Here is a 26574-nt window from a genome sequence, read left to right on the forward strand (position 1 = left end):
TATATATATCTTAGTGTTGAATTGTACACTTGAAACTTATTGGATTTTGTTAATCAATGTCACCATAGGGGGGAAAAAATTTTGTACATATGTCTCAAAGGTAAATAAATGTTCATGATTCTGTATCTAAGATTTCAAAATCCACAAACGCAGAAGTTTATTCATATGTTTATAGTAATCCCTTTTGGTGGAAAGCATCAATTGAACTGATGGGAAGCTATTTACACTATGTATTTAATCCACTTAGTATGAATGTTGATTCACATTGCTGTAGAAATATTAATATATTTGATTATGAGTTGCTGGTCCAATCACTGCTGGGCTGTTAGGTACAATACAGAGATTGTATTACCTTTCTAAAATGTGAAAATTGTTTCCAAAAAACACCAGGCTCAAGAGTTTCACATAAGTTATTATGGAGCTTTACTTGCATGAGAATGATACCAAGAGACTTCGAGAGGGTGGCCCCCTTTGTGGTGGAGAGAGGAGAAAGGGAAGGTTTGGGTGGGAGGGGACTGAGTGGTATATTTAACATTTTATTTATTAAACAAAATAAAAATTTACTTAAACAAATAGTTGCAGCAAGTGTAATAAAATGTTAACATGCGTTAACTCTAAGAGGAAAATATTGTGGTTATACCATATATTTAGCCACATAACTGAACTCCGTAAGGAATGTGCCCTGTGTTTACTTATGGGGAATATGTAAAACTGAATGATGCAGTGGTGTGAGTATTGTAACCTTTACAGCATTGAAGCATGGGGGCCAGGAGCTTCTCTGGGGAGGGCCTTTCTTTAAGCTCAGTTGGAACAAGTAAGGTGTAAATAAGAAGAACAGGGTGACACCGGGATGAGTCCACAGCACTGGGAACAACTGTAGGCCAGCAAAATGTCCCGGGGATTCGAAAGGTACCGAAAAGCGAGTTGGTATTGAACAATAGAGAAATGCAAGGTTGAGTTTCAGCATCAGGGACTCAAAGGAGAACTTGCAAAGCCAGTGAAGAGAGCTTTGAGGAAAACAGAGGGTGCAGGTGCTGCCCTCAAGACCTCATGCACGTATTGAAAAGATGCCCCCACTGGTCAAAATATCTTTAGAATACCACTTTTATAAGAGTTTCAAAAATTAGTTGGGGAGTTTCCTAATAAACTGAGTCTCATTATTTTATATATCTAGCATGTTCTTTAAGTGTGGTACCCATAAGTCTCATCACTCAACTAGTCTGCGTATGACCTTTGACTATATCATAAGCCAAATCCACTTTGCTGATAGTTTTCAAGGCAATTAGAAGAGTTCCCCAAAATGCTCTGAACAATGACATCATTCAAATAAGCATTTAATCTCTTAAGGTAACCACTTTGCAAAGCACAGTATTCATATGTACATTAAATTTCTGCTTGTTATTTATTTAAAATATTAATATTTTATAGCCATATCTCATATTTATAGGCATTATATTCTTATTTCCATTCTTTCCCTCAGTAGAAAATAATTTATCTGGTAATTTATCTCCATATAAGGGAGGATGTCTTCCAATTGCTGCAATTCCAATGTTTCTTATTTTAAAATTAAAAATTATTATCTGAATATTATCTTGGAAAAGTCCCACAAATTAATTTTAGCTGCACAATTTGAAGTTAAAGGAAGTTGTGAGACTAAATATTCCCTGGAAGGACTGAGTAACTTTATATGATCAAATCTTTCCAATTTCAGAATACAGCATTTTTAACACTTGCCAATTTTGCAGTTTCTATAATATCTGAAGGATACAGACATGATGGTTATATTTCAGCACAAGTTCTGGGATTCAGCTAATAACACAGTTATGTATAAAATTTAAGCTATATTTTCAAAGAATCTCTTTTATTTGTATATATTCAAATTTTATATTTAAAAAAAATAACTAAAATGCATTTCTGATGGGCTAAATAGCTAACAGTTAACCCAGAAAATGAGAATCTAAGTGTAACAGTTTAGATTTAGAAGAGAAGAGAATGCAGCTACTATGCAGTTTTGCACAACTTTTGCTCTAATATTTAGAAGACAAAGACACAAAGAAACTGAAGGAAATGATAAGTAGCTTTTCAAACTTCCACTCATTCCTATCAACGACTAATAGGGAGAAAAGATAGCTGAACTTTTGTCCAACACCACCTATGCTCCACAAATTTTATGAGTCCTTATTATGTCTTTTTGCAAAAGAGTACTTTTGAAGGTTCAATTTTAATTTTGAGGGACAAAACACAAATATGAGAACAGTGATAAGATACCACCTTCTTCAATAAAATAAACACTTGAGAAATCCGATCTTACTTCTGGTCAGAAGCTGTCAAAAACAGATTATGTGTGCGTGACTCATATTGCCTCAGGAGGCTACTTTTTTACACACATATGGAAATCAGGGACAGTGATGACTACGTTATGGCAGATGGCTAGGTCAGGTTTGCTAATTAAAAGGTTTGTTTTAAGAAACACCATGTAAATTTCTTTAAAAGAGCCAAGAGACTGGGTCTAGCCCACTTCTTGTATTCTTATCGATAAAACAAGGATGCTAGTAAACAGTCCTATGGTTCATTCTCTGTGCTTCAGATTTCATGCTTCCTATTTTTGATTCATCAAATGCAACAAACAATGGCAAATAGGGTATGTTGCCAGGATTAAATGAGCCAATGCATTTTAAATAGACTAGTGCCGAGCACATAATAAGTATTTAAAAATTGTTTTATAAAATTATTTGTATCAAATGGGGTCTGATTCGATGTAATTCACTCCCTTCTTTTTTTTTTTTTTTATAGATTTACTTTTTAAAAATGTGTATGACTTACTAGTTAGAGACAGAAAGAAGAAAGAACATGCATTATCCCCATCTTTCTTGCAAAAGAGAAATTTCTATATCCAAAGTACAATAAAACTTGACTGAAGGACAAAGCAAGGTGATGGAGTTGAAATAAAAAAGAATTTGAAGTTAAGAGACATGATATAAATTTGGGGCATAGGAGAGTTAAACGAGAATATGAGTGGGAAAGTCATGGAACAAAGGGCCATGTTTTCTGTTTATTGGTGACTGGGTTCTAACTGGAGAGATGCCCAAGGGTCTGGAAAAGAACAACACTTCAAACTTAGAAAATGACTCTTTTCTTCTTTTTGGTCAATCAATTTTAGCATTCATTTTCACACTGTGGTTGTTCATGTTTTCAACATCTAAATTATGGGGTAGTAACCAATAATGGTTACTATCACAATAACAAAGGGTGACTTTACAGTGACAATTTTATCCACTGAAACCATTCAGGAGTTTTAAGCATCCTTTTCTGATATAAGAATGAAGTGCCATTGAAACCACTGAAGGTTGTCTGGATGCTTCTCAAAAACAATCAAAATGGACAATAAACTCATAGACCACAACAAAATGGAATCAGGGATAGGAAAATAAATTACCTCTCCTCAATGAAATACTACACAAGGAGATGGTAAAAATAATCCAACACATTTTATTTGACAAGTCAGTTTTAAAAGTGCTCCAAAAACCCACATTATTTTGCATCTGGAATTCTGGAAATACATAATATAAGGCAGTGATGACACCAGTTAGCATTTATGAATTTAATTGTAGTTTCTTTTCAATTCAAGTGTTATTAAGCGGCTGGTGCTATATGCTTAGCACAGTGCTTGGGTCTGTGGAAAAAAAAAAAAAAAAGATGGATAGCCTTATTCGAAAGACCACAGATTTTGCAAAGTGGAGATGGAGATTAACCAGAAGGGGCTCTAAAATCATCAGCTCATTTCTGTCTTGCACAAGAGCATTTGGACTACTCCATTAAGTATTTACTGAATGCATACAACAGATTAAGCCTTTCTAAATGGCCACTGGCTTTTAAGGCTCTGCAGAGATAGGTAACCCATGATATCACTAACTTAAACCAAGAAATCATATATCTAACCTACTTTCTAGTCATTGCTAAGCATCTTGTTGAAATGTTATAGTTTGGGGCAAGAAAATATTCTTCTTCCTCTATCCTATTTTTATGGTTTCATCTCATCTCATTATTTACCTTAACCAACTACTAAGTTTTTTAATCTCTCCTTAAAAGAAAGCTTTTCCCTAGAAGACACAGACAAATTTAAGGCTTGCCATTTTTTTTCTTTGCAGAAAACAAACAAACAAACCAAAAAACAAAAACAAAACAACAAAAATAAACAAACAAGAAACTCCACATCTAAGCCATATATACATTTTTTAAAAAGACCCAGGACATCAAAGTTTAATGGCATTTCAGTGCTAATATCATTGGCATGGAACCAAAGCAATAAAACCAAATTGTGTTTCCCCCCAAACTATACCAAATGGTATTCAAACAAAAGCTCCTGACTGCCTTCAAACTTGTGATCCTGGGACTTACTCATTTTGTGCACCAAAGTTTAAAAGCTTGCAGCAAAAAGGATGCCCTTTTTATGTTTGTCAGCTCATCATCTGATGTGTAACCTATTCAAAGTGGCAGATGTGCAGGATCTGCCTTCTCCTTCCTACCAGGAAACAGCAGAGAAGACACCACCTGCATAAGAGTTCTACAGTTGTGAGGGAGAGGGAAGAAGTCAGGCACTTACAGAGACCGTGGAGCTGGGTGTGTTTGTTCCATAGCCAGAGGAGGGGAGAGAAGCCAAGGACCAGCGACGTCCATCAGTCCTATTGAGAACATGAGATTAGCTTAGGCCCACACTGGAATACTGTTACACAGGAAACCCAGGGAAACCGAGTATTTTTAGTCAAACGAATGACACAAACACAGTCAATGAGGGTGTTCAGGAAGGGCCATGGTAAACAAACATTATACAGCAGGTTGACTTTTATTTAAACTGAATCAATATACCTAAACAAGGAGGAAGTGAATGGGTTGATCCATATTATTGATCTCTCACTAATACACTTTGACAAAATGAATACCAGGGATAATTACAATGGTCAGACTCAGCAGATTCAAATGAATCAAAACAGAAAGGGAGGAGGAAAACCACTCTTATCTGGAAACTGATAACTGGGGCCGTGATCTTTGGAAGGGCCTGAAATTCGGTGCTACTAGAGCCTGTGGAGACTTTCGTTGCATCCTAAAGACTTCCCCTTATTATTTTCAGGGAGACAGTCCTACTCATTATTCTTGGAGAAGAAGGGATCAGTGAGCTCATGGCTGGCTAAAGTCTTAAGTGGCAAGTAACTTTAGCACTAAGAAAGTGACTGACGTTATACTCAGAATCTCTTAAGAGTTATTACGTTCTGACATGACCTGGCTTTAAAAAAGGGTTGCGGCAAAAGTCTCTTGCAGAATTTATGAGTATACAGCCCTGCTCTAGTTGACAGTGGGGACAGAATGAAAGCTTTGAACTAGGCATAGAGCTTAAAGCAAAGAGTAGACTTATCTGCCCCAGTTACAGTGGCAAAGGTGTCAGAGGTCTAGAAGAAAGTAGTTTTATCTCCAAAAGGTGATAGGATGAGTAGCTCTCTGGGTTAGGCTCTAGTTATTAGAGTCATTACAAGGGTTTTAGATGAGTTAATAAAGTAGTAGAGACAATGCTATTGCCAAGGCAAGTGGACATTAGAGAGCAAATTTTCTGAAATCTCTGGCATTCCAGAGCCATTACTTCATTAGCAATTTCAAGTAAAACTGTACCTTCAAAATCATGTAACACTGTGACAAATACATAAACTTGCCACGGACAAAACAGGAAAAACACACTTTATAAGAAACTCTATTTCATTCTTAGATGGAATATCACATATAGACGCTTGGTAGTTTGTAATTATATTGATTTACCATGTGAGAGATAAGGGTGGACAGAATTTACCATAGACACTCACAATAAGATCAAGTGAGAGAATTCAACAGCATTAGATTTGACTTTGAGAAATGTCACAATTAGATGTTCATCTAAAAAACTGACATTTTCACCTAAATTACATTCAAGGGAAAATGTAATCATAGGCTACCATGAATGTTGTCTCCAAGAAATGCAAATGGTCTACAAAGACAAAATGGAGATATTCAAGTGGACAAATCACAGAAGTACTACAATGTTAAGATTTTAGTAAAATTTACCTGTCATTTCTGTGACCATGATTGAAGTACAATTGAATCAAGTATGTTTTTTAAAAAAAGAAGCAAAATAAGATATTTGTAAATATACCAGAGAGAAGAAATGGGGAAAATTAAGTCATAAGTTCTTTTAAAATATTTTTTAAGCAATTGAAAATCTTCAAGATTTAGGAAGAAAATAATTATAATAACATGCTTCTAAAGATTTCCAAATATCAATTAAATGAACATAAGTTGGCCCCATTTTATTTGGCTACTCATTAAAGACTTAAAAACTCATTCCTGTACTTCATATTTTAAACACCTCCAATTTTTAAAAGTAAGAAAAGGATATAATTTTAAAAGGATTATTCAGTCCATTCAATAGCAATTATCAGAAACTAGTCTCTGGAAAGAGTAAGGGACAAAATTTCCCCCACCACGATTTTATTTTGTGATTCATTAACTCTACTTTCCCTCAGGTATCAATGAACATATTTCAAATGAATGAACAAGTCCAAGATGAGACATGTTATTAGTTCTGAAGTATAAATTACACTTGCTTACTCTGGAAAACACATGACTAGAAAGATATTTAAACAAGGATGTGCTCAGTACTTTGTGCAGCCACAGACCAGAAATAATTTATGTCTCATAAAGTTCCCTAAGTTGTTCGTGTCTTTTTTACTCAAATGGAGCACAAAGGACCATTGCATTTTCATTACCATGACACCCGCACATCAGATGTTACTATTTATGCTATAATATAGTACTTAAAGAGAGAATGCTCTTTTTTTCCCCCAAGAAAGCTATCACACGAGTGCAATTTGGATCCTACTAACAATGTTGTCTTTCCTTTGCAGTAGCTACCAATAAAATGTTATCTGAAAAGAAAACTATATTCTTGCCAAAGCAACAAGACTTTTTTGAAAAAAGTGTTCTCTCTGTGGGTAGAAATCTCAGCATTACACTAAACGAAAAAGAAGGGAAAAACATCTGATGGGAACAAAGGATGCAAAGAAATTGGCAAAAAAAAAAAAAAATCATTTCAACACCACTCACAGAAATTTAAATTAATATGGTATACAATAAAGAAAGAATGAAAAGTTTTCATATCAACCTGGCTATTATAAGTGCATGAAGAGAAAGCAAATTCTTTATTTGTTTAATTGTTATAGTCACTTGAAGTGATATATTTTATATTCTAGTTGAAGTTGGACTAGGCCAATATAATGTAACCAATTAAAATTCATTCCGGAAAGAATTCTGAAAGAGTAACTTTGTAGGTTGCTCTGCTCACCAGCTCTCTACAAGTGTCTTTGACCTGAACTCATCAGGAAAGTCTATCCTAGTAATTTACCTATGGAATATTCTGTGATTTAACTTAGTAAATAACAAGGAGACAATTAGGAGACACTCATGGCATTTATTCAGAGCTCAATATGCCCAACAAAAGTGGAACAATTTATAATTCAGAAACCTCTACAACTTTGGGGAAAGGCAGAACAACTTATTATCAAGGAAAAAATGGCAAACTCCACAGTCAGAGAGATTGTAAATCAGCTTTACAATTAGCAAAGTTAAAAGATGCTTCCTTGCACCAAACAAAATCAACTATATTACGATGTTCATTTTTGTTCTTTTAACTCTATATTAAAAAATTAACTAGATAATTTTACTCTCAAATGCATTTAGATAATATAAAAAGGAAGTGTGCATCATCATATTTTTTTTTTTATCTGAAATTAAACTACTATATTACAGAGGATGTCTACTGGGGGAGTATTATCACGTGGTATAAACTCAAAAGAGATTAATAATCTGATCTTTATCCCTTCACTCAAGAATAATTTTTAAAAACAAGGCAATCGCTCCTCTGTTGAACCAAATATACAAAAAAAAAAAATGCAGCAGTTTGAAAATGACATTACTTCTTAAAGGCTCAGAAATATGTACCAAATGGAAGCAAATGGAGAACCATGAGGGGAATCTAGGTTTTCTAAATGAAAATCAACTTTAAAATGGAAGAGAACGACCCCGGACAAATAAAAATATGCCAACTTGAGTTTTCACAGCAAACACAGAATTCTATTTACTTGAATAAAAGTTTTAAAAGATGATCACTCATGTCCTAATCTAAATTAATACTTTTTGAAGAGTGTGGCGGGAGTTCTATCTGGAAATTCATGCAAAATGAACTAGAGGTCTCCTGTGATAATCTTCTGTCACGCTTTATGGTTTATTTGTCAAAAATTAACATGCCTTGGGGTTTGTGTATTTTCTTAATAGCAGAGAAACCAGATTCACCGGTCCTCTAGTCACCCACTTAATTATTAAATTCTCTTCATTTTTATAAATCTGGCAGGATTAAGAGACTATGATTTCTGTCATGTTTAAATTCATGCTGTAATGAGATTGAATTTTTCTTATTACTTAAAATAATTAAATGCATTCTCCTTTTTTAAAGAGATGTATTTTAAAGACTATGGTAGGTTTATCAATTTTTTTTTTCACTTGGAAGAATAGCATCAGCATAAAATAATATTCATTGCACAAAGACAGGCTTTATGGGATGAGTTAATTTTCTCATTTTGTTTGCAGGTTTGTTTGCAGGAAAATTGGGGCGTGGGTCTAAAGAAGTTCTCTGGAGATCATGTCTTAATTTCTTCTGTGTTCTCCCAACGGTGGAGGAGCCAGTACCTACATAAATGAACATTTAACATATGGTGGCAAATGCGTGATGTTTACAAGAGAATCTTAATTATAGAGAATTCTGAAAATACTGCAAACAGATCCTCTTCTCTATATTTAGCAACATAAAATGCATTACATGCTAACAAATGGCAGTGAGGACACTAGGTTTTCCAGGTTAGTAACATGTGTTAAAACAAATCTATTTTTTTGACCTATCTATATGTCTTTAGTTAGTGCTACTTTAATCCACTTTAAGGTATAGTTAGGTCTCCAAGAAAATTCAGCAAGTATTTCGGACATTCAGACCATAAACCGAATTATCCTAAATATTCAGAGACTGGCTGAAGGGGTGTTTTGTTTTTTGTGTGTTTTTCCTTGGCAGAAAAGTACAGAGTGTGTAGGTGAGAACAGTGATGGGACCCAGGAAGGTGAAGGTCTGAATCTGACAGGGTGAAGCACACTAATCCCATACGCAGAACATAGAAGAGGTGGCTGTGTAGACTTAACTTGGCAAAACCACAGAGGAAAACTGGAAATTGAAAAGGTTCGATATGAGACCACATGCCCACTATCCTTGGAGCAACACTGCCTCTGGACTCAGTGACCCAAATATGAAACATATATCTTTAATATCTGATGCCTACTGCTAAGTACAATAGGAACAGAAAATATAAAACATCCTATAGTTCACATGTGGTTTTATTTCAGGGGGATCATTAAATTGCTGGCTTGATGCTCTCAAGTAAAGGGGTGTCTTAGAGTTTATACTTTGTGATCCCAAGAAAGGTCATTTTTAAAAAAACATTTTAACAACAACAACAAAAATATATCACACCAGGACACATAGATGAATCAAATCCTTATAATATGAGCTCTGTTAATTTAGCTAAATCTGCTGTGTATCAAGCATGCAAAAGGCATGGTACTTGGGATGCAAGAAAGATGGAAATGCTCATTCCCTGCCCTTGCTGGAAGACTGACATCCAGTGGAGGAGCAAGAGGTAGAGAAAATTCTAGCATGAGACAGAAATCATTACGACTGTTAAAGTAAAAGTGTTACAACAGAGTTCTACAATGGTCTAATGCTACCTTTGGTTGGAAGAGCTTTGGCGAAGGCCCTGTATATATGATTATGAGCAGGACCTCACAAGGCAGAAGGCCGAGGTGTAAGGGACAGTTGTGGGGAGTGTGAGCTGGGGGATAGGATTCTTTACCTAACTTTATTGTTCTACTCAAAAAAGTCCTTACCTCCGTGCAAATGAAAAATGGGCTGAGGCACTGGGGGAGAAATTTCTTGGGCTATCTTGAGGGCTATTTCCTGTAGAGAAAAAGAAGGAAAAAATTTACAAAGTGATTTTGTTTTTGTATCATTAACCACATCCAGCATCTTCCTCCCTTTAGCAATAAGTTTCTGTACACTTTGTAAGATGTTCATCTCTCTGTCATGTTTTAATTATACCTGGAGCAGAAACTTGATGGCGAGGGGAAACTGAGTTCCCAAAAAACTTTCCAAGTGTGCAAGATATACAAACACATTCGCCTATATCATCGACCAGTAGTCCTCCATATATTTAACAATCTGAATATCTCAGTTGTTTTGAATAATGAATATACAAATGTCTTGGTTGTTACTCTTCCAGATGTGCTAATATTTCAAACAGCAGGATGGATGAAGAAGCATAAGCTTCAATGGGGTGGCGGCGGGTGGTGGCGGCGGGGGGAGGGGGGTGACGGTGCTCGGCTCTTTTAGTATTTTTTATTTAGTCAAGTGAATAAAAGTCTCAGTTCTCAAAAATAAATCCTCATATTCCCATGTACATATTTTAAAGAGAGATGACTATGTTAGAACTAGTCATAAAATACTGGAAAGTACCCAGCAGTTTGAACCTACTTCTCAAATGAGCCAGACCTATCTCAGCATGGCGGAAATGGCCCAGTAGGATTAGCCCTTATCATTCCTTTCTTCAACAGATCCCTCTGTTCCTAAGCAGCTGGGCCATGACTGACCAGGTAGCCATTAAAAGCCACAGGCACACGAAGGCTGGCAGAGGGTACTCTCCCCAGCTCCTTCCTGGGCGGGTGGGGCACAGATTGCTCAGTGTAAGGAGAGCAGCTCTCTCCGGACTTGTTAGAACACTCAACCTGCTGCTGATCATTGAGAAGCTTGGCAGGCAGATGGTGTGGGGAAGTTCAGGACACTCCAGACCACCCTGCTTCCCTCTGCATGTTTAATTAGACTGGCAGAACTATTTGAGGACCTGAGGGATAGTAGCTGGTTTAAATAAGGAGGTGAGGAAAGGCTGCAAACTCATCCTGTATGTTCTCGAAACATACAGAAAAATAATCAAGAAGATATTTGTAATCCTTAACAGCAAGCCGGTTGCCACATTACTGATTTTGTAATGGAAGTGAAGACTGTAATTAGGTGTAAGGTATACAAGATTGCACATTAAAGTCAGTGCCTAGCTGTAAAGGTAAACAATTTATTACCGATGTGCAAAAAGAATAGACTAACACATCAAAGAGGATAAGTTTAGTGTTACCTTGAGGACTTCTGGACTGGTGACACCTCCAGTGAAATTTTTCAATTAACTTAAGGTTGCAAATTTTATAGTGATGTCTTCAACAGATGCCATTAACTTTATGACAGACAGCATAATTAAAGCCATTTAAGTGGGAAGCGCTGAAAAGCCCATTTCTTTGTGGATAGAGAATCAAGAAGCATTTTCCCCCTGCCGCAATCAAATTTATCATGCCTTTGCATCTGTTGTTCCTTGGGCCCTGGAGAAATGGATTCTGCTTTTGCCATCAAGTAATCCAGAACTATTTTTGTCCATTTATCTACACAGCTAAATTAAGTGCTTTCAACTTCTCTCAACAGCCTTTATTCCCCCTTGTTTGTACATCACTTTTCACATTCCTTAAAAGGTCCCCATAATTTCAAGATGGCTAAAAATTTTGTTTCCTAAAGAGAAACAAATCTAATGCCAGAAATCTTCATGTAAATTTTGTTGTTTTGTTTGGAAAAAAAAAATGTTTACTTTGCTTACACTCCATATACAGCAAACTACCAGTAAATTATTAGGAGAAACAAAACAATTGATCATTTGAAGCTAAGGCATTTAAAAAAAAAAATCCCTGCTACCTTATTCACTTAGAATAAATAATAGGGCCAATGAACCTTGTCACCAAATTCTTAGCTCTGTGTTCTTTATGAAGAAAACACTGTATCTGGAGATTATATGAGATCACCTAGAGAAACTAGAGAGTGCTTATTAAATATATTTAAGAATCCGAAGGAGAGAGAAACAAGGAATTAGCTTAAAAGCCTTTTTGCTTTTAGAGATTTTAATGAGCAGTCCTCGGAAAGCTATGTAACATCTGATAACACACAATGGTGACCCATCACTTTGAAAATGAATGGACAGAGAGATACAGAGGTAGGTTAATTTAACTCTGCTTAAAAAAAAAAATAATAATAAGGCTACCACTAAGGATTTCTAATCTTTGGGTTCTGCCTTTCCTTGGCCTGTTCATTGAAAATGTTCCTCATTTTCTTCTCACTCACTTCTACACTGCTGCAAAACCTACATCAAATTCGCATATCTTCAACATCAAGACTATAGAGGCATCTGTACTATCTTACTAATCACAGATCTTTCTTCTTGTTTCATGTCAGATTGAAGAACTAAACCAAAATGCAAACACACACACACACACACACACACACACACACACACACACACCTCACATTATCACAAAGGCTCTTAAGTGTAGTAGGATATTAGAGAAAATGAGAATGCTGTGACCTAGCATACCTGAAATCTCCTAAAGCACAAGAGACTATAGCTTAATATGCAGACAGCTCAAGAAGCTCAAGGTAAGAGAATAAGTGGAAAGACTTCAAAAGAGGACAGAAACAACCCAAACTCAGCAGGACAAAGCAGGAGAGACAGCCTCTGTGGAAGCAGGGAATTTAGCCTCCTAAAGGCAGTGAGCTGTGAGCAGTGTTTATTGGTTCTAACCAGTGGGAGGCCTTAAGAGATGTCTGTGGGCAAGAGAGAGACCCTAGAGATTTTAACCTGGCTTGAATGTTTCGGGTAGGTGGACAGAAAAAATGGATGAGGAGGAGGAGCTGGATTCGGACATGGAAAGCCCATAGAAAAGTTATTTGGCAAGTAAACCAAGAACAATTGGTGACAGATTAGAAACAGCTGATGACAAAGATTACATGCTAAAAATGATCAGTGTTTCTAACGTGGGTAGATCGGAAGAATGGCTGACCCATGGATAGCTCTTATTGATAGGGAACTTTGTGGGAGTGGTAGTGGCAGAAAAGGGTAGATGAGTATTCTGCAGATTTTTTTGTGTCATTTATTATAGAGAGTTCCTCAGTTGTCTTTTGGGAGAAATTATAAGATTAGCAGATTAGATAGGTAGAATTCTGTTCCTGAAGTCTTTTCTTTTTTGAAATAAAAATTGATTTCTGTTATCTGCTCAGTCTTTGAGGACTTAGGGATATCATTTAGTTATAGTGATCAAAACATCCACAATTTAGAACAGCTCGAATTACAAAGCATGCTTCATATATACTTAACTCAGAGAGGAGGACCAGACTGCCGTGGACAAGCACAGCACTTTCCCAGGATGAGAACAAGATGGATTGAAACCAAAGTCCTATACACGACCTTCACTCCTCACAGCACTGCTCTCTGAATCCATGCCCCCATCTGCAGAGCAATACCTGAGAGACTCTCAAATGACAAGTGGTGCCAGTTAATTCTCTGCCCATATGTGCAGCACTTGCTTATAACTCAAATCCTACTGCTCCCAGGGATTTACTGGCTCTTGGATGTTTGAGTGCTAGGACACTTTATAGACTGCTGGCATCGCTGCTGCTGTTTCTGACCTGGTCAAGTAAACCTTAATAGTGGTCGGGCCTTGGGTAGGTAATTAACTTCATGATCACCAGGGGGAACTAGCATGGCTAATAAACAAGCAGTATATTAAAATGGTACTTTACCTAATGGCGCTGCACAGGGTGCCTCATTTTAGAGGCAGTTATTGTTAAGAAAGTGATTTCCAGATTAATTAAGTTGTTTGATTGCTTTGTAATTAGGTTGGAGAAGTCCTGTGTCTTCACCACAGAGAAACAAGCTGCAAATCTTTTTAAAAGGCATATGCTATAACCGCTATAGATTATTAATGTGCTTTTAATAGCTGTCTGTTCAAAACAAAATGATAGTTTCTGGTTGCCTTGGTTTTCTATCAGGACAGAGAGAATCCAAGAATTAATGATAATTATGATTTGAAACTCCTAGTGGATCAAAGAGTAAGACCCCATTTGGATCCCTGTTGTTATTACTTGATTATCTGCTTAAATGACTTGTGATGTTTTACATCGTAATAATCAATGTTATGTTTCTTATTGCTTTGGAGGAGATTCTCGACAAAGAATTGACACTGCTTAAAAACCTCAAGACCCAACTTCACAGAATCGAAGCCAGGATCTTCCTACAAGACAAATGCCAGCAGATAAAGTGGACGATGAAAAAGTTATGTAGGAGCTCCAAGCTGAGGGAACTTTTAAAAATAATAGTTCAAATCACCTGAGAAGTTTGAGTTTTTCCTACCAGACCCAGCTGATGCAAGTTAGAAATCTTCCTTTCACTTAGACAGCTGTCTCAGAAACTGGCTCCACTCCAGATATAACTGCAGAATATTAATTAAACCTGGACAGCTGTTCAGAATCTAAGCGGACAGAAAAACCTTGATTGGCCTTCAGTGGAATTACCTCTTGGTAAGCTGTGAGGTATTCACAGCAGGCCAATGTATAGAAGTAGACTTATATTCCTGGGTTTTCAAGTAGAGAGGATAGCATGCAATGAACAAAACTTCCTTATTTTCTAGGCTCTCTGAAACTCTTTTGGTTTTCTTTGTCCTCTCATTGCTTATTGATCCTTCCATAGCCAGCACCACTATTCAGTATCACCTGATTAACTGATTCAACAAATATTTATTAAACTTCCATTACATAGAGGGGAGTGGTATGATTCAATTTACATTTTAATAAGACTTTTCTAGCTGTCCTGTGGCCAATCGGCTCTAAGCGGACAAGAGTGGAAGGGGAGATGGCATTGGAGATGACCAGCACAGACAAGGTAAAGGACGGCAGTGCTTTGGAAAGGACGGCTGTAGATCTCAAGTAGGTGCTGGCAGTAGAGCTGACAGGATTTGCTGAAAAATCAGATTAGGGAAGTGATGTGGACAAGAGAGGAAACAAGGATGACTCCCAGATTTCAGGACTAAACCAATGGGTAGGTAGGGGAATTGACTGAGATGGGGAAGAATGAGAGAGGATAGGGTTTGGGAGTGAGAGAGAATTAAGACCAACACTTGAATACTGTGTAGGCTTTAGACTCTTTTACTTATGGAGGCATCACTTAAAAAATAATTTCAAATGTATTAAAATGTACTTATATTCCGCATTGTATGCAAATATGTATAACAATGTTATACTGAGTGGCTGTTCTTACATATAATATTTATATTAATTAAACATTTAAAAGTTCTGCTATATTTTTTATTGTACTTGAGAGCAAATAACATTTTTCTAGCTCACATTATTTAGTGCCTAACAGATTTAATAGCCCTGATCTGTTTCAGATACTCAAACCAGTCAATAGTACTAGGGAAATGTTTGTAGAGAAGGAAAATTCTACAGGCTAACTACTGAAGCTTGGGTAATGATAATTTCAATCATTCCGTCTCCTGTCGCTATAAGTAAAACTGAATAAAATGTAATGACATGTCTATTATATAGTCTATCTCTCCCTTCCTCTCACTAACTTATAATTCTAAATGCTGGTGAGAGATACATTCTGGTTATATGTATGGACACACGAAAAGTGTATTTTGATTTCTCAGTCCTCAATCTACTCCCTGTTATATATTAAACTAGAAAGATCATGGATTTTTCTAATTCAATAATTGTGTATTAAGTTTTTTTTTTATGCACAGAGATTTGCACTACCTGCTAGAACGGATTAAATAAGTGAATAAGACTCAAAGAGTTAAAAAAATCGACTGATAGATGCAGATCTGCATATCGCTAACTCTAGACTCATCTTGTGAAAAAAATTCTGGATCCTTATTCACATGAAAAAGAAATCTTCTGAAACCAAAGCCCTTAAATGTATAAAAATTGCTAAGGGACAAACTCTCAATGATAACACCACATAGAGAAAGTCCAGTGTCACAACAGACTCAACAAATGTACATGTAATGCTTTTTAAGGAATGACTGATGAGGCTATAGGGTGGAAGACATGGAGGGAGTGAAAGAGAGTTCCAATAACAGGTCAATTTCTATGTCGTGAAACTCTCGTAGATGCCTATTGTCTCCATTTCGTGAAGCTGTTCCTCTGGAATTTGTGTACTGTATTTGAAATGCTGTGGCACTGACACGAATCCCTTAGAGATGTGTTATAATGGGTTCTTGAGAATGTTTTAGCTTTTCGTTGACCTTTCCTTATTACTCTGAATTGATGTCACATCTCAAGGTGATCCTAAGTAAAGACTGGTGAATGTCAAGAGTGATGAAGAAAGCTGATTTTTAGTTGTATGTTTTCTTCCCATCTATAGTCATTCATCTTCCCAGCAATAGGGAACAGATTACTTTCAGCCTTTGCTTAAAGTTACTGAGTAGCATTTGTAAGGTCAAGGAAGGGTAGATAAGAATAAGAACACAGCCACTATTACAGTGGTTTCATGCAATTTTGTGAAATTTGATGCATTCTATTAGTCTTAGATAATTTGTCTCTGAATCTAGATAAAAGACTGAGTTAAAGAATGTAACCTGAGGTTATATATATGTTTTGTATCTTACATGAGGGGGTTTTAATTTTTTAATGTAATTAAATGCAAAGAATTTCCCTTTTTACTTGGAAGAGGGGTGGATACTATCAGGAAATTGCTTCTTCTCAAGATTGTTTGCTTCAATTGCTAAGTAATTTCTAGTACAAGAGGAAGTATTTAAATTAAATGCTGAAATCCATGTAACTTGAATATAATGTAATCTAAATGTATTCCCTATTATAAACCTCTTCCTTTCAGCTCCTCTTAGTTAAAAAATAATACTAAATTTAAAATAGTCCCATTTAAAAAATGCCAAATGTTTCTTTGGTCTCTGGTATAGAGGAATTCTGTCAGAAAGAAGCAGAATATATGTACATATTTTTTCTTTTAAAACGTTAATCATTTTTCAGTTTTTATCTCCAGAAATATGTTCAGACTTCACTTAAAAGAACCACTCATTCTTTTGCTTCATAATAAAATGTGCCAAGAATCTAACAAATCAGAATTCTGACTTTCAGTTTCCATAAACCATACAGATCCTGGAAATCTCCCAGTACTGAGATTCTTTCTCCTCTAATATTTTTCTCTTACTTTCCTCTGCCATTTCCTTAGGTCAATACACAGTTCCCTCTCTGCGGGGTATAGGAGAATCATCCGGGAAGCTTTAAAAATGCTGATGGCCAGGTCCTATTCTATCCCCTTTGAAATGAAGTGATTCTGATACTCTGATAGAGTTGAAAGCCATGGCCTTGTCCACTGTAAATCAATTTCAAAACCTCCACTTGCCCCTTAGATCTCTAACTAGGAAGTCTTGGATTTTTCCTCCACTTCCCTATTTTCTTCTATAACTTTTCCTATCAACCCAAACCAATAGCATTTTATCATGTCAACACTCCAGAAACCCACCTGCCCACAAGTGTCCTCTTAAGTTAATCAAGTATATTACACATACCCTACTCATATTACTACTCTTCTCTAAGTCGTTTCCACAATTTCTCTCTTCCTCTAAAACAGAAACATATTCAGTCTAAGCTGAGTATCCTTTTCATGTTCTGGGGTTAAGATTAAAAGTCTCTGGAAAAGGAAAACATAGGGGGAAAAATCCATTAATCACAATCTTGTTTACACTTTTACTATCAACTTTAATCATATGATTGTTCAAAGTTGAAACACCAGTTTTCATTTTATTCAGTACCTTAAAGTAAATGAATGAGACATTTGACTTAAAACTGTACATCTCATGCCTTCATTTTTTTCTTAGGCAAAATGCCTATTATTTGGTCCACATAATTTGAGAACATTTAAAATTATTAGCACAGTTAAAATCAAGGCACGGGATTTCATTCAACAAAGTGAGTATCAGAAGCAAAAGTAGGATCACTTTAATTATTCTAGTCATTCCCCTTTGTAGAAAATATGATTTGCCCTTATCCATGACAAGGACATGTCCATTCAGGGCCTTACTCTATATTCTATAGATGTGCCCATGATATTTTTAGCATAGAATCCTAATTGATGGGTGGGGTGAAAGGAGCTTGTTTCAAACCACACACAACCCTGAAATTCTGTATGTGTCAAAATCAACTACCTGAATGAGCTACGGTTATTAATTACAATGGTTGAACCCTTCTGTGTTGGGGTATATTTAGGCAGGGTAAAAAAGTTGTGATTACTCTCCTAAAAGGTAAGGCAGAGTCCTTAAGGACCTCAAAATAAAAAATTAAATATACACAACAGGTACATATTTTGACATATAAATAATTTGACAAATATTTATCTTACTTAAATGTAAGACCTGACACTGTAAAACTACTAGAATAAACATAAGAGAAAAGCTCCTTGACATTGGTTTTGGAGACAATTTTTTTCTTCTTTTTTTTTGGATATGATAATAAACTCACAAGCAAAAATAAATAAGTGGGGTTATATCAAACTAAAAAGCATCTACAAAGCAAAAAAAGCAATTAGCACAAAGGCAACCTACCGAATGGGAGAATATATTTGCAAACCATGTATCAGATAAAGGGTTACTATCCAAAATATATAAAGAACTCATATAACTCAATGGAAAAAGTCAGATTAAAAAATGGGAAAAGAACTTAAATAAACATTTTTCAAAGAAGACATATAAAGTCCAACAGGTACATGAAAAGAGGCTTGATGTCACTAATTATCAGGGAAATATGAATGAAAACCACAATGAGTTATCACCTCACACCTGTTATAATGGTTATAATCAAAAACACAAAAGACCACAAGTGTTAGTGAGGATTTGGAGAAAAGGGAATTCTGGTGCACTACTGGTGGGAATGTGAACTGGTACAACCCCTATCAAAATAGTGTGGAGGGTCCTCAAAAAATTAAAAACAAAACTAGCGTGTAACCCAGCAACTCCACTTCACTATCTTGAAAAGACATTTGCAATACTACTACAGTATTATTTACAATAGCCAAGACATGGAAACAATCTAAGTGTCCACTGATGGATGAATAGATAAAAAAAAATTGTGGTGTATGTTATACAATGGATATTTTTCAGTTATAAAAAAGAATTTGTGACAACATGGATGGACCTTGAGGGCATTATGCTAAATGAAATAAGCCAGACAGAGAAAGACGAATACTATATTTCTCACTTATATGTGGAATCCGAAAAACTTAAACTCATAAAAATAGAGAGTAGAAAGGTGATGGCCAACAGCTGTGAGTGGGGGAAATGTGGAGATGTTGGTCAAAGGGTACCAATTTCTAGCTAAAAGACGAATAATTTCTGGGGATTTAATGTAAAATGTGGTGATTATAATGAACAACACTGTATTATACACTTGAAAGTTGTTAAGAGAATAGATTTTAAATATTCTCACCCTACCCTCCCCCCCCCCAAAAAAAAGTAATTATGTGAGAGGAGTGGGGTGGTCACCACCCTCATTTTGGTAATTATTTTGCAATATATACATGTATCAAATTGTGCATTGTACACTTTGGACTTACATATGTCATATGTCAATAATACCTCAATAAAGTTGGGTCAGGAAACAGTCAATAAATGCTGGGGACTTTGTTAGACTCATTAAGTCAAAGATGATTGATACTCGAAGCTTTCGTCAAGTGACGGAGGCAGCAACAATGAATGAAACGAAATAGTGGCCATTTCTGGAGGTTATGTTTAAGCTGGAGCTTTGTATTCTGCGAATACTCAAGGGGTCTGAAACAGCCAGTCACTCTGGGTGTCTGACCAGGCGTGACTGTAAGAGACTAGTGCTTAGCAGTTGAACAGGAAAGTATCGTTACATTTTCCTCATTTTTAGCAACAATGTGGCAGATCCTTGGTAGCTTTTAGAGAAGGTTGGATGAATCAGACCACCCTTTTTCACAAGGCTCTCATCCACCAGGGAGAAAAGAAAGACACAACAGAAGATAATAGGACACTGTGCTCATAGTGGTATATGTTAAGGGAGGAAGCCATGAATTCAGAAGGGAAAGGAATGAATGGCTGCACAGAGGCGACCTTCAACATGAACCTTGAAGGAAAGTGGTAAATGAAAAAGTTAAAGGAAACTTTTGAGGCAAAGGAAACTAAACAACCAAAGGAACAGAGTTCCAAAAGTGAACAGTACATTTTGTTTTCATTTTTATTACAAAAACAATTATATATACACAATAAAAAAAAATTTCAAATAGTTCAATAAGGCATACAATAAAGACTAAAAATCTCTCCCAACCTCTGACTCTCAATCATTACCTCACTGAAATATTTATTATGAACTCATTATGTGCTAGGCACTAGAACAAGCTTTGGGCTCTCGTGACCAGATCGCCACTCCCAGTTCTACTCTTCAGATACAATGTCTTTTGTTAGGGTATGGATTTGTCCAGAAATATATATATATACACATACACACACACACACACATACAATATGTATTATGTATATAAAAATTCCTCAAGTAGTACTATCGTGCACACACAAACACTGTTCTATACTTGTTTTTTTCTTTATAATCTAGCTACAACTTTCTACATCAGCCCATCTAAATCTGTCATTATCTTCTTAGCATCAAATAAAATTCTAGTATGTCTTGTACCACAACTGACTTAGTCTTCATTAATGGGTATTTAGATTGATTTGAGTGTTTTGATGATTCAATAAATATCTTCTGAATACTTAAGCAATTATACAAATGAGATAAATTCTAGAAGCTGAACTGCTGGGTCCAAAAGTAGGTTCATTTTTTACTTTAGTGCATACAGCTAAATTGCTCTCCAAAGTGCTCACCACACTACTTTATACTCTCACTAGGTCATGGAGAGGCATCTCCCCCTCAATCTTGCTAATATGGAATTTATTCAGATTTTGGTGGTATCGCATTATTTGATATGAATTTCTTTAGATTATAAGTAAGGCTAACCATCTTTTAATATGTTAACTCTTTGTGTTTCTTTTTCTACAAACTACCTGGTTCATACTTTATTCCTCTGAGTTGTTAGTCTTTTTTTAAATTGATTTGTTGTTTTGTTTTTGTTCTTTTTTTTTTTTTTTTTTGCAATTGAGGCAATTCTCTCAATACACCGAAAATGTTTCTCCCGTCTGTGCTTACCTTTTAGTGCTGTTCATGGTAACTTTTCTGTGAAATTTTTATTTAATCACATTTATCAACCATTTTCCTCTATGGCTTTTAGGTTTTATGCTTTGTTTGAAAAGGCCTTCCCCACTCCCAAATTATTTTCTAAATGCAACCATATTTTTTCTCATACTTTTATGAGTGTTTTAAATTACCTATATGGGATTTCTTCTTTGGCATAAAGAGTGAAATAGCAGTATAGTTTACTCCTATAAATGGCTATTTCAATTGATTCAAGACCCTTTTTCTTTTGGCTTGAAAAATCTACATTTTCTCCAATAATTTAAGCAAAGCACATTTAAAGAACTCCAAGTAATTTAATGCCATGAAGGGGAAGTTGTAGGAAAATAGGGCAGGGCAGTGAATGGTGGGGAGCAGAGAGAATGAAGATCATACTAGAAAAGTCTGAGGGCCAGTTGGAAATAACCATTAGGGCAGTATTCCAGGTGAACATTCACCTAGGTGGGACCCTGGGGTCCCCATTGTTATCAAGTGCTTCAGGTGACTCTTAGGCACACTGCAGTTTCAGAATCCTAGCTTTAGAACAGTGATTCTGAAGCTCCACATTATAATAGTCTAGAGAACATAAAAATAAAAACCCTGATGTTTAAGTTATACTTCAGTTCAATTAAATCAGAATGGGAATGGGGGTGGGGGTGGGCATCAATCATGCTTAAAGTTTCCCGGATGATTCCCAAGTGCATTCAAGTCTCAGAAATGCTGTTTTGGTTCTGCTAAAGAAAGAATATTTTCCAGATTAAGTTGTTCTCTAACTTGACTATGTGTCAAAATCCCTTGGGAAGCTTTTAAAAAGATATATACTGATGCCAGGCCAGACACTTGCAGTTTTTGATTTAATTGGTCTAGGACCTGAGGCTTTTTTAAGTTCCACAAGTGATTCTAATGTGCAGCCAGGCTTTAGGACCTACAGTGCAGTAATTATCAAATGGTAGAGTACATCAGAGTCACCTTGGCAGGGGTCTCCAACCCCCAGGCTGTGGACCGGTACTGGTCCTGGTCCTGGTCCATGGCCTATTAGGAACAGGGCTGCACAGCAGATTGTGAGCAGCAAGTGAGTGAAGCTTCATCTGTATTTGCAGCTGCATCACCACCTCAGCTCCACTTCAGATCATCAGGCATTAGATTCTCTTAGGAGTACCAGTCCCTGGTGCCAAAAAGGCTGAGGACTGCTGACCTTGAGGATCTGTTATATCACAGATCACTGGGCACCACCCCACAGTTACTTAATGAGTAAGTCTAGGTTGGAGCCTGAGAGTTTAAATTTCTGGCTAATCTGGTGCTGCTGCTCCCGGTCTGGGGATCACACTTTGGGAACCAGTACACTTGTGTGTGTCATGACAAATCATGGAATATGTTTCTTTAGTTAAAAGACATAATTAAGTTTACATCTTTAGTTAAAAGACATAATTAAGTGTTACATCTTGAAACAAAAGGGCTTCAACACAGAAAAGAGGTTTGGTGGAAATGGCACAGGCAGTGAGAGCACACACAGAGAGGGACCCAGTTCTCATTCTCCTACAGAATCCCTGAACCAGCGGCTGGGGAGAGGAGCCTGGTGTGGAAACATATCAGGGAGAATAAGGCTTAGCAGAAAGGGTGTAACGAAAGATGAGGCTGGGTTTGCTAACTTGGATGCAGGTGGATGATGATGTTGCTAATAACTGAGTTATGTTAGTCTTCAGAACTGGCGAGGAAAAACTTGGTATTGGGTAAGAGGTGCTAGTGGGACATATTCGGATCGAGAAAGCTCCACTAAACAGAATTATGCATCTGTGCTTCAGGAGAAATGTCCAGGCCCAAATTAAGACTGTGGGAAAAATCAGCACATGCATGAAGCAGAGGACCTTGGTCAGAGTGCTTGTCACAGGTGAAAGGGTGACCAAGGATGTAACCCAAGGGATCCATCCCAATAGTTAAAATGAATAAGGAAATTAAAAAGAGCCAATAAGGAGGATAGAAATACAGAAAAGGTATCATATGAAGCAAGGGAAGAGAAATCTTCAGGAAGCAGGAAAAGGCTCCTGTGGGGTGTTTGGGCTGAACAAAAACAAGTTATTGGATTTGGCCGCTGCGAGGTCACGGCTTGAGCGGGAGTGGCGGCACGCCTGAGCGCGTCACCACTGAATCCTGGCCAGCGCTGTACCTGAACTAGTTTCCAAAGGGTAACGAGGCAGGACTTGCTGGCTCTGTTTCACCGAGACAGAAAATGAAGATAATGAAAAACAACACTTACGTTTAGTGATTCACTTAATCAAGTTATAATTTTAGAAGAAATTTCAAACGTTACAACAGCTAATCATTTTATAGGATAATTTAAAAACCTAATATTAAAAATGTGCTATCAGGTGGAAAATGGATGAGATAATGCCTCAGTGAGAGCTTAGCGTTTACATTTTATGATATGAAACCACAGCAAAACAAAACGTTGATATTGCCCCCACAGGATACAAGATTTACAGTTTTGGAATCCTAGCACAGAATGGTTTTACTTAGGATATTTTTAATTAATATCTTTTTTTAAAAAAATCACAAAATAAAGTAAAATGTTCTGCTAAATAGTTTCGTAATGTTTTCGAAGAGAAATTAACTCAGAACAAATAGAAAAAAAGATTTGTATTCAGCATGTACATGATAAAAACCACTCCAGTCTTTACTCAGTTCCTACACGACCCTCCGCAGATGCTTTTCTAGGTGATATTAGGTACAAGACAGGAGCATGTGCCATCACCACCATGGGGCTGACAAAGGATAAATTGGACTGAGGGGATAACTTTAGTACTGCTGCTACTCTTGGAAAATGCTAAACATAAACCTGTTTAACAGCTCTAAACTGGATGCAGATGGTGAGGGTGGAAGCAATCCGCATATGGGATTTTGCTGGCGAAATGTTAAAAATCCACAGAAAAGGAACTGCTCACTTTTAAAATAAGTTTTAAAAACGTGATCAAAAGTAACATCATGCTCATAGTGAAGGGCTTGGAAAACACATTAAATTATTAAAACCAAATTGGTAACCCTACTAATATAATGTGGTGTTTTTCTTCAGTCTATATTTTGATAGTGCGTACATGTATACACAAACATACATATAAATAGGTTTATAAACCATATTCGGTTTGTGTCCTGTTCTTTACAGATAGGCTGTAATTATAATTTTCCAATCCCATTAAATATTTTTTAAATGTGAGGATTTTTTAACGGCTACAAATTACTCATACAGATAGTTTACAATTGAACCTTCACTCTTATTACTTAATGTTTGTTTCTAATTTTGTATTATTATAAATAATGCTGCAATTAACATCCTGAAATATATATTTTGGAGTGCTTTTCTGTTTATTTCCTTAAATTACAGTTCATAAAGTGCAAATAATAGTTCAAATGATATGAACTATTTTTAGGGTTCTTGACATAAAATATCACCTTGCTTTCTAAAAAGATTGTAAATTTACATTAATGTATTGAGAATATCTGTCTCACTATTCAATCACCAAAAATGATTTTTACTATGTGTGCTTTTTAATATTTGCAAATCAGTTGAACCTTCTCTTTCATTACGGTGAGTAGCATTTATTTGATTAGTAAGAGATTGGACTTTTCATTTGTTTACTTGTCATTTTTACTTCTTTTGTGAGCTGCCTGTTAATGTCCTTTGCCTGTTTATCGAGTGAGGCACTAGAATTTCCTCTTACAATCATTTAAAAGAGCTCTTTATGACTTAAATTTAAATATTAAACTTCTGCCCATCGTATTTGTTCTCAGTTATTTGTTAGTATCTTAATTTTGTTTATAGTTTTTTAATTACAGAATTTTAAACTCTTAATATCTCATATCATCGATCTTTTCCATGGTGATTTCTTCCACTTTTTCATGCTCAGAAATTATTCCCCCATCCTAAACATATTAAATATTCAACTAGATATTAATTTTACTTTAGGGGATTTAGTTTTTACAGGCAATTTAAAATCCATGCAAAAATCATTTTAATATAGAGTATGAAGGCAACTCACCTCACATATTTTAATTTAGATAAGACAATTTTCCCAATACTATTTGCAGATTAAACTATTTCTTTCTCGGTGGTGTGTGATGTTTCCTCCTCATATCGTTATCAATCCCTGTCAATTTTTTTATGTGTAAATGACTGCTTGCATTTATCACTTTATTTTTTAATTAAATGTATTGGGGTGACATTGGTTAAGAAAATTATATAGGTTTCAAATGTACAATAATACATCATCTGTATATTGCATTGTGTGTTCACTACCCAAAGATGAATCTCTTTCTGTCATCATATATTTGACCTCCTTTATGCTTATCTATCCCCCTCCCCCTTTCTCTCTAGTAACCACTAAACTGTTGTCTGTGTCTATGAGTTTTGGTTTGCCTTATTCATTTGTTGCTTTAAGTTTTATATCCCATATGTAAGTCAAATCATAGGGTTCTCAACTTTTTCTGTCTGACTTATTTTACTTAGTGTGATTATCTCAACATCCATCTATGTTGTTGCAAATGGCAGTATTTCATCCTTTTTTATGGTTAAGTAGTATTCTGTATACACACACACACACACACACACACACACACCATCTTTATCCAATCATCTATAATGTGTGAAAATTTCAGGTAGTCAGGTCTAACTCACTGAATTTACTTGGTCAATTGTATTTGCTCACTTTCCCAGATGCACCACAGAGTCATTACATCAGTTTACCATAGTGAGCATTTGTCATCATTATGGTCACCCAATATCTTCCAAGAAGCCTCCTTATATAAGAGGAATTTCCTATGTTATGAGACCTGCCTCCCGAAGGCCGATGCCATCACCCAGTTTTCCAGCTTTCCTTGCAATTACAGCATAGGCAAGGCTTTGCCAATTAAGTCTAAGTTCAACTTTGGCTTGAAAGGGGACAATATGAGAAAGTACGTGCCAAAAGAATCCAAAAACGATGGTGGAGGCACCTTTCTTGGGGAGCAACAGTGTCAGAATTTCTGAAATCCAGGGATCAGCAGAAGTAGCCAGGACTTGCTCTGGGGCTGTGCCATGTTGTGGTCTAGGTGCTTTTGTAGGCTACGTGGCCCTCAATGACCACTCTTTAGCCCTCATAAAAATTCTGGGGGCTAGCCAATACACTTTAATAAACTACTCCTCTGTTTAAACTAGACAGAATGAATGTGAAGCTTGCAATGAAGAAAACAAAACACACACAAACATATACACAGACACACACAAATATAAGAATTCTGGTTGGAATTGCTTTAGAATTGTAATTTAATGTGGAAAAATTATAATATTTAGCCTTTTGTCTAGCGAACAT

At 36.1% G+C, this 26574-nt stretch overlaps 1 protein-coding gene across 15 annotated transcripts in view; it reads right to left on the reverse strand.

The window, feature by feature from the left end:
- MAST4 (microtubule associated serine/threonine kinase family member 4) overlaps positions 1-26574 on the reverse strand; it is a 509369-nt gene that overhangs the window by 63859 nt on the left and 418936 nt on the right. For 10 of the 15 annotated variants that reach the window (XM_016158121.2, XM_016158120.2, XM_016158118.2 and 7 more), the window contains 3 exons: positions 10006-10075; positions 6088-6096; positions 4604-4682 (listed from right to left, as the gene is read on the reverse strand). In XM_016158121.2, the coding sequence (XP_016013607.2) occupies positions 4604-4682; positions 6088-6096; positions 10006-10075 (158 nt within the window). The remainder of the gene's footprint in view (positions 1-4603; positions 4683-6087; positions 6097-10005; positions 10076-26574) is intronic. The other 5 variants (XM_016158119.2, XM_016158123.2, XM_016158132.2 and 2 more) reach the window with 1 other exon arrangement.

This window comes from Rousettus aegyptiacus, unplaced genomic scaffold (assembly GCF_014176215.1).
Source record: "Rousettus aegyptiacus isolate mRouAeg1 unplaced genomic scaffold, mRouAeg1.p scaffold_m13_p_8, whole genome shotgun sequence".
NCBI classification, from domain to species: domain Eukaryota; kingdom Metazoa; phylum Chordata; class Mammalia; order Chiroptera; family Pteropodidae; genus Rousettus; species Rousettus aegyptiacus.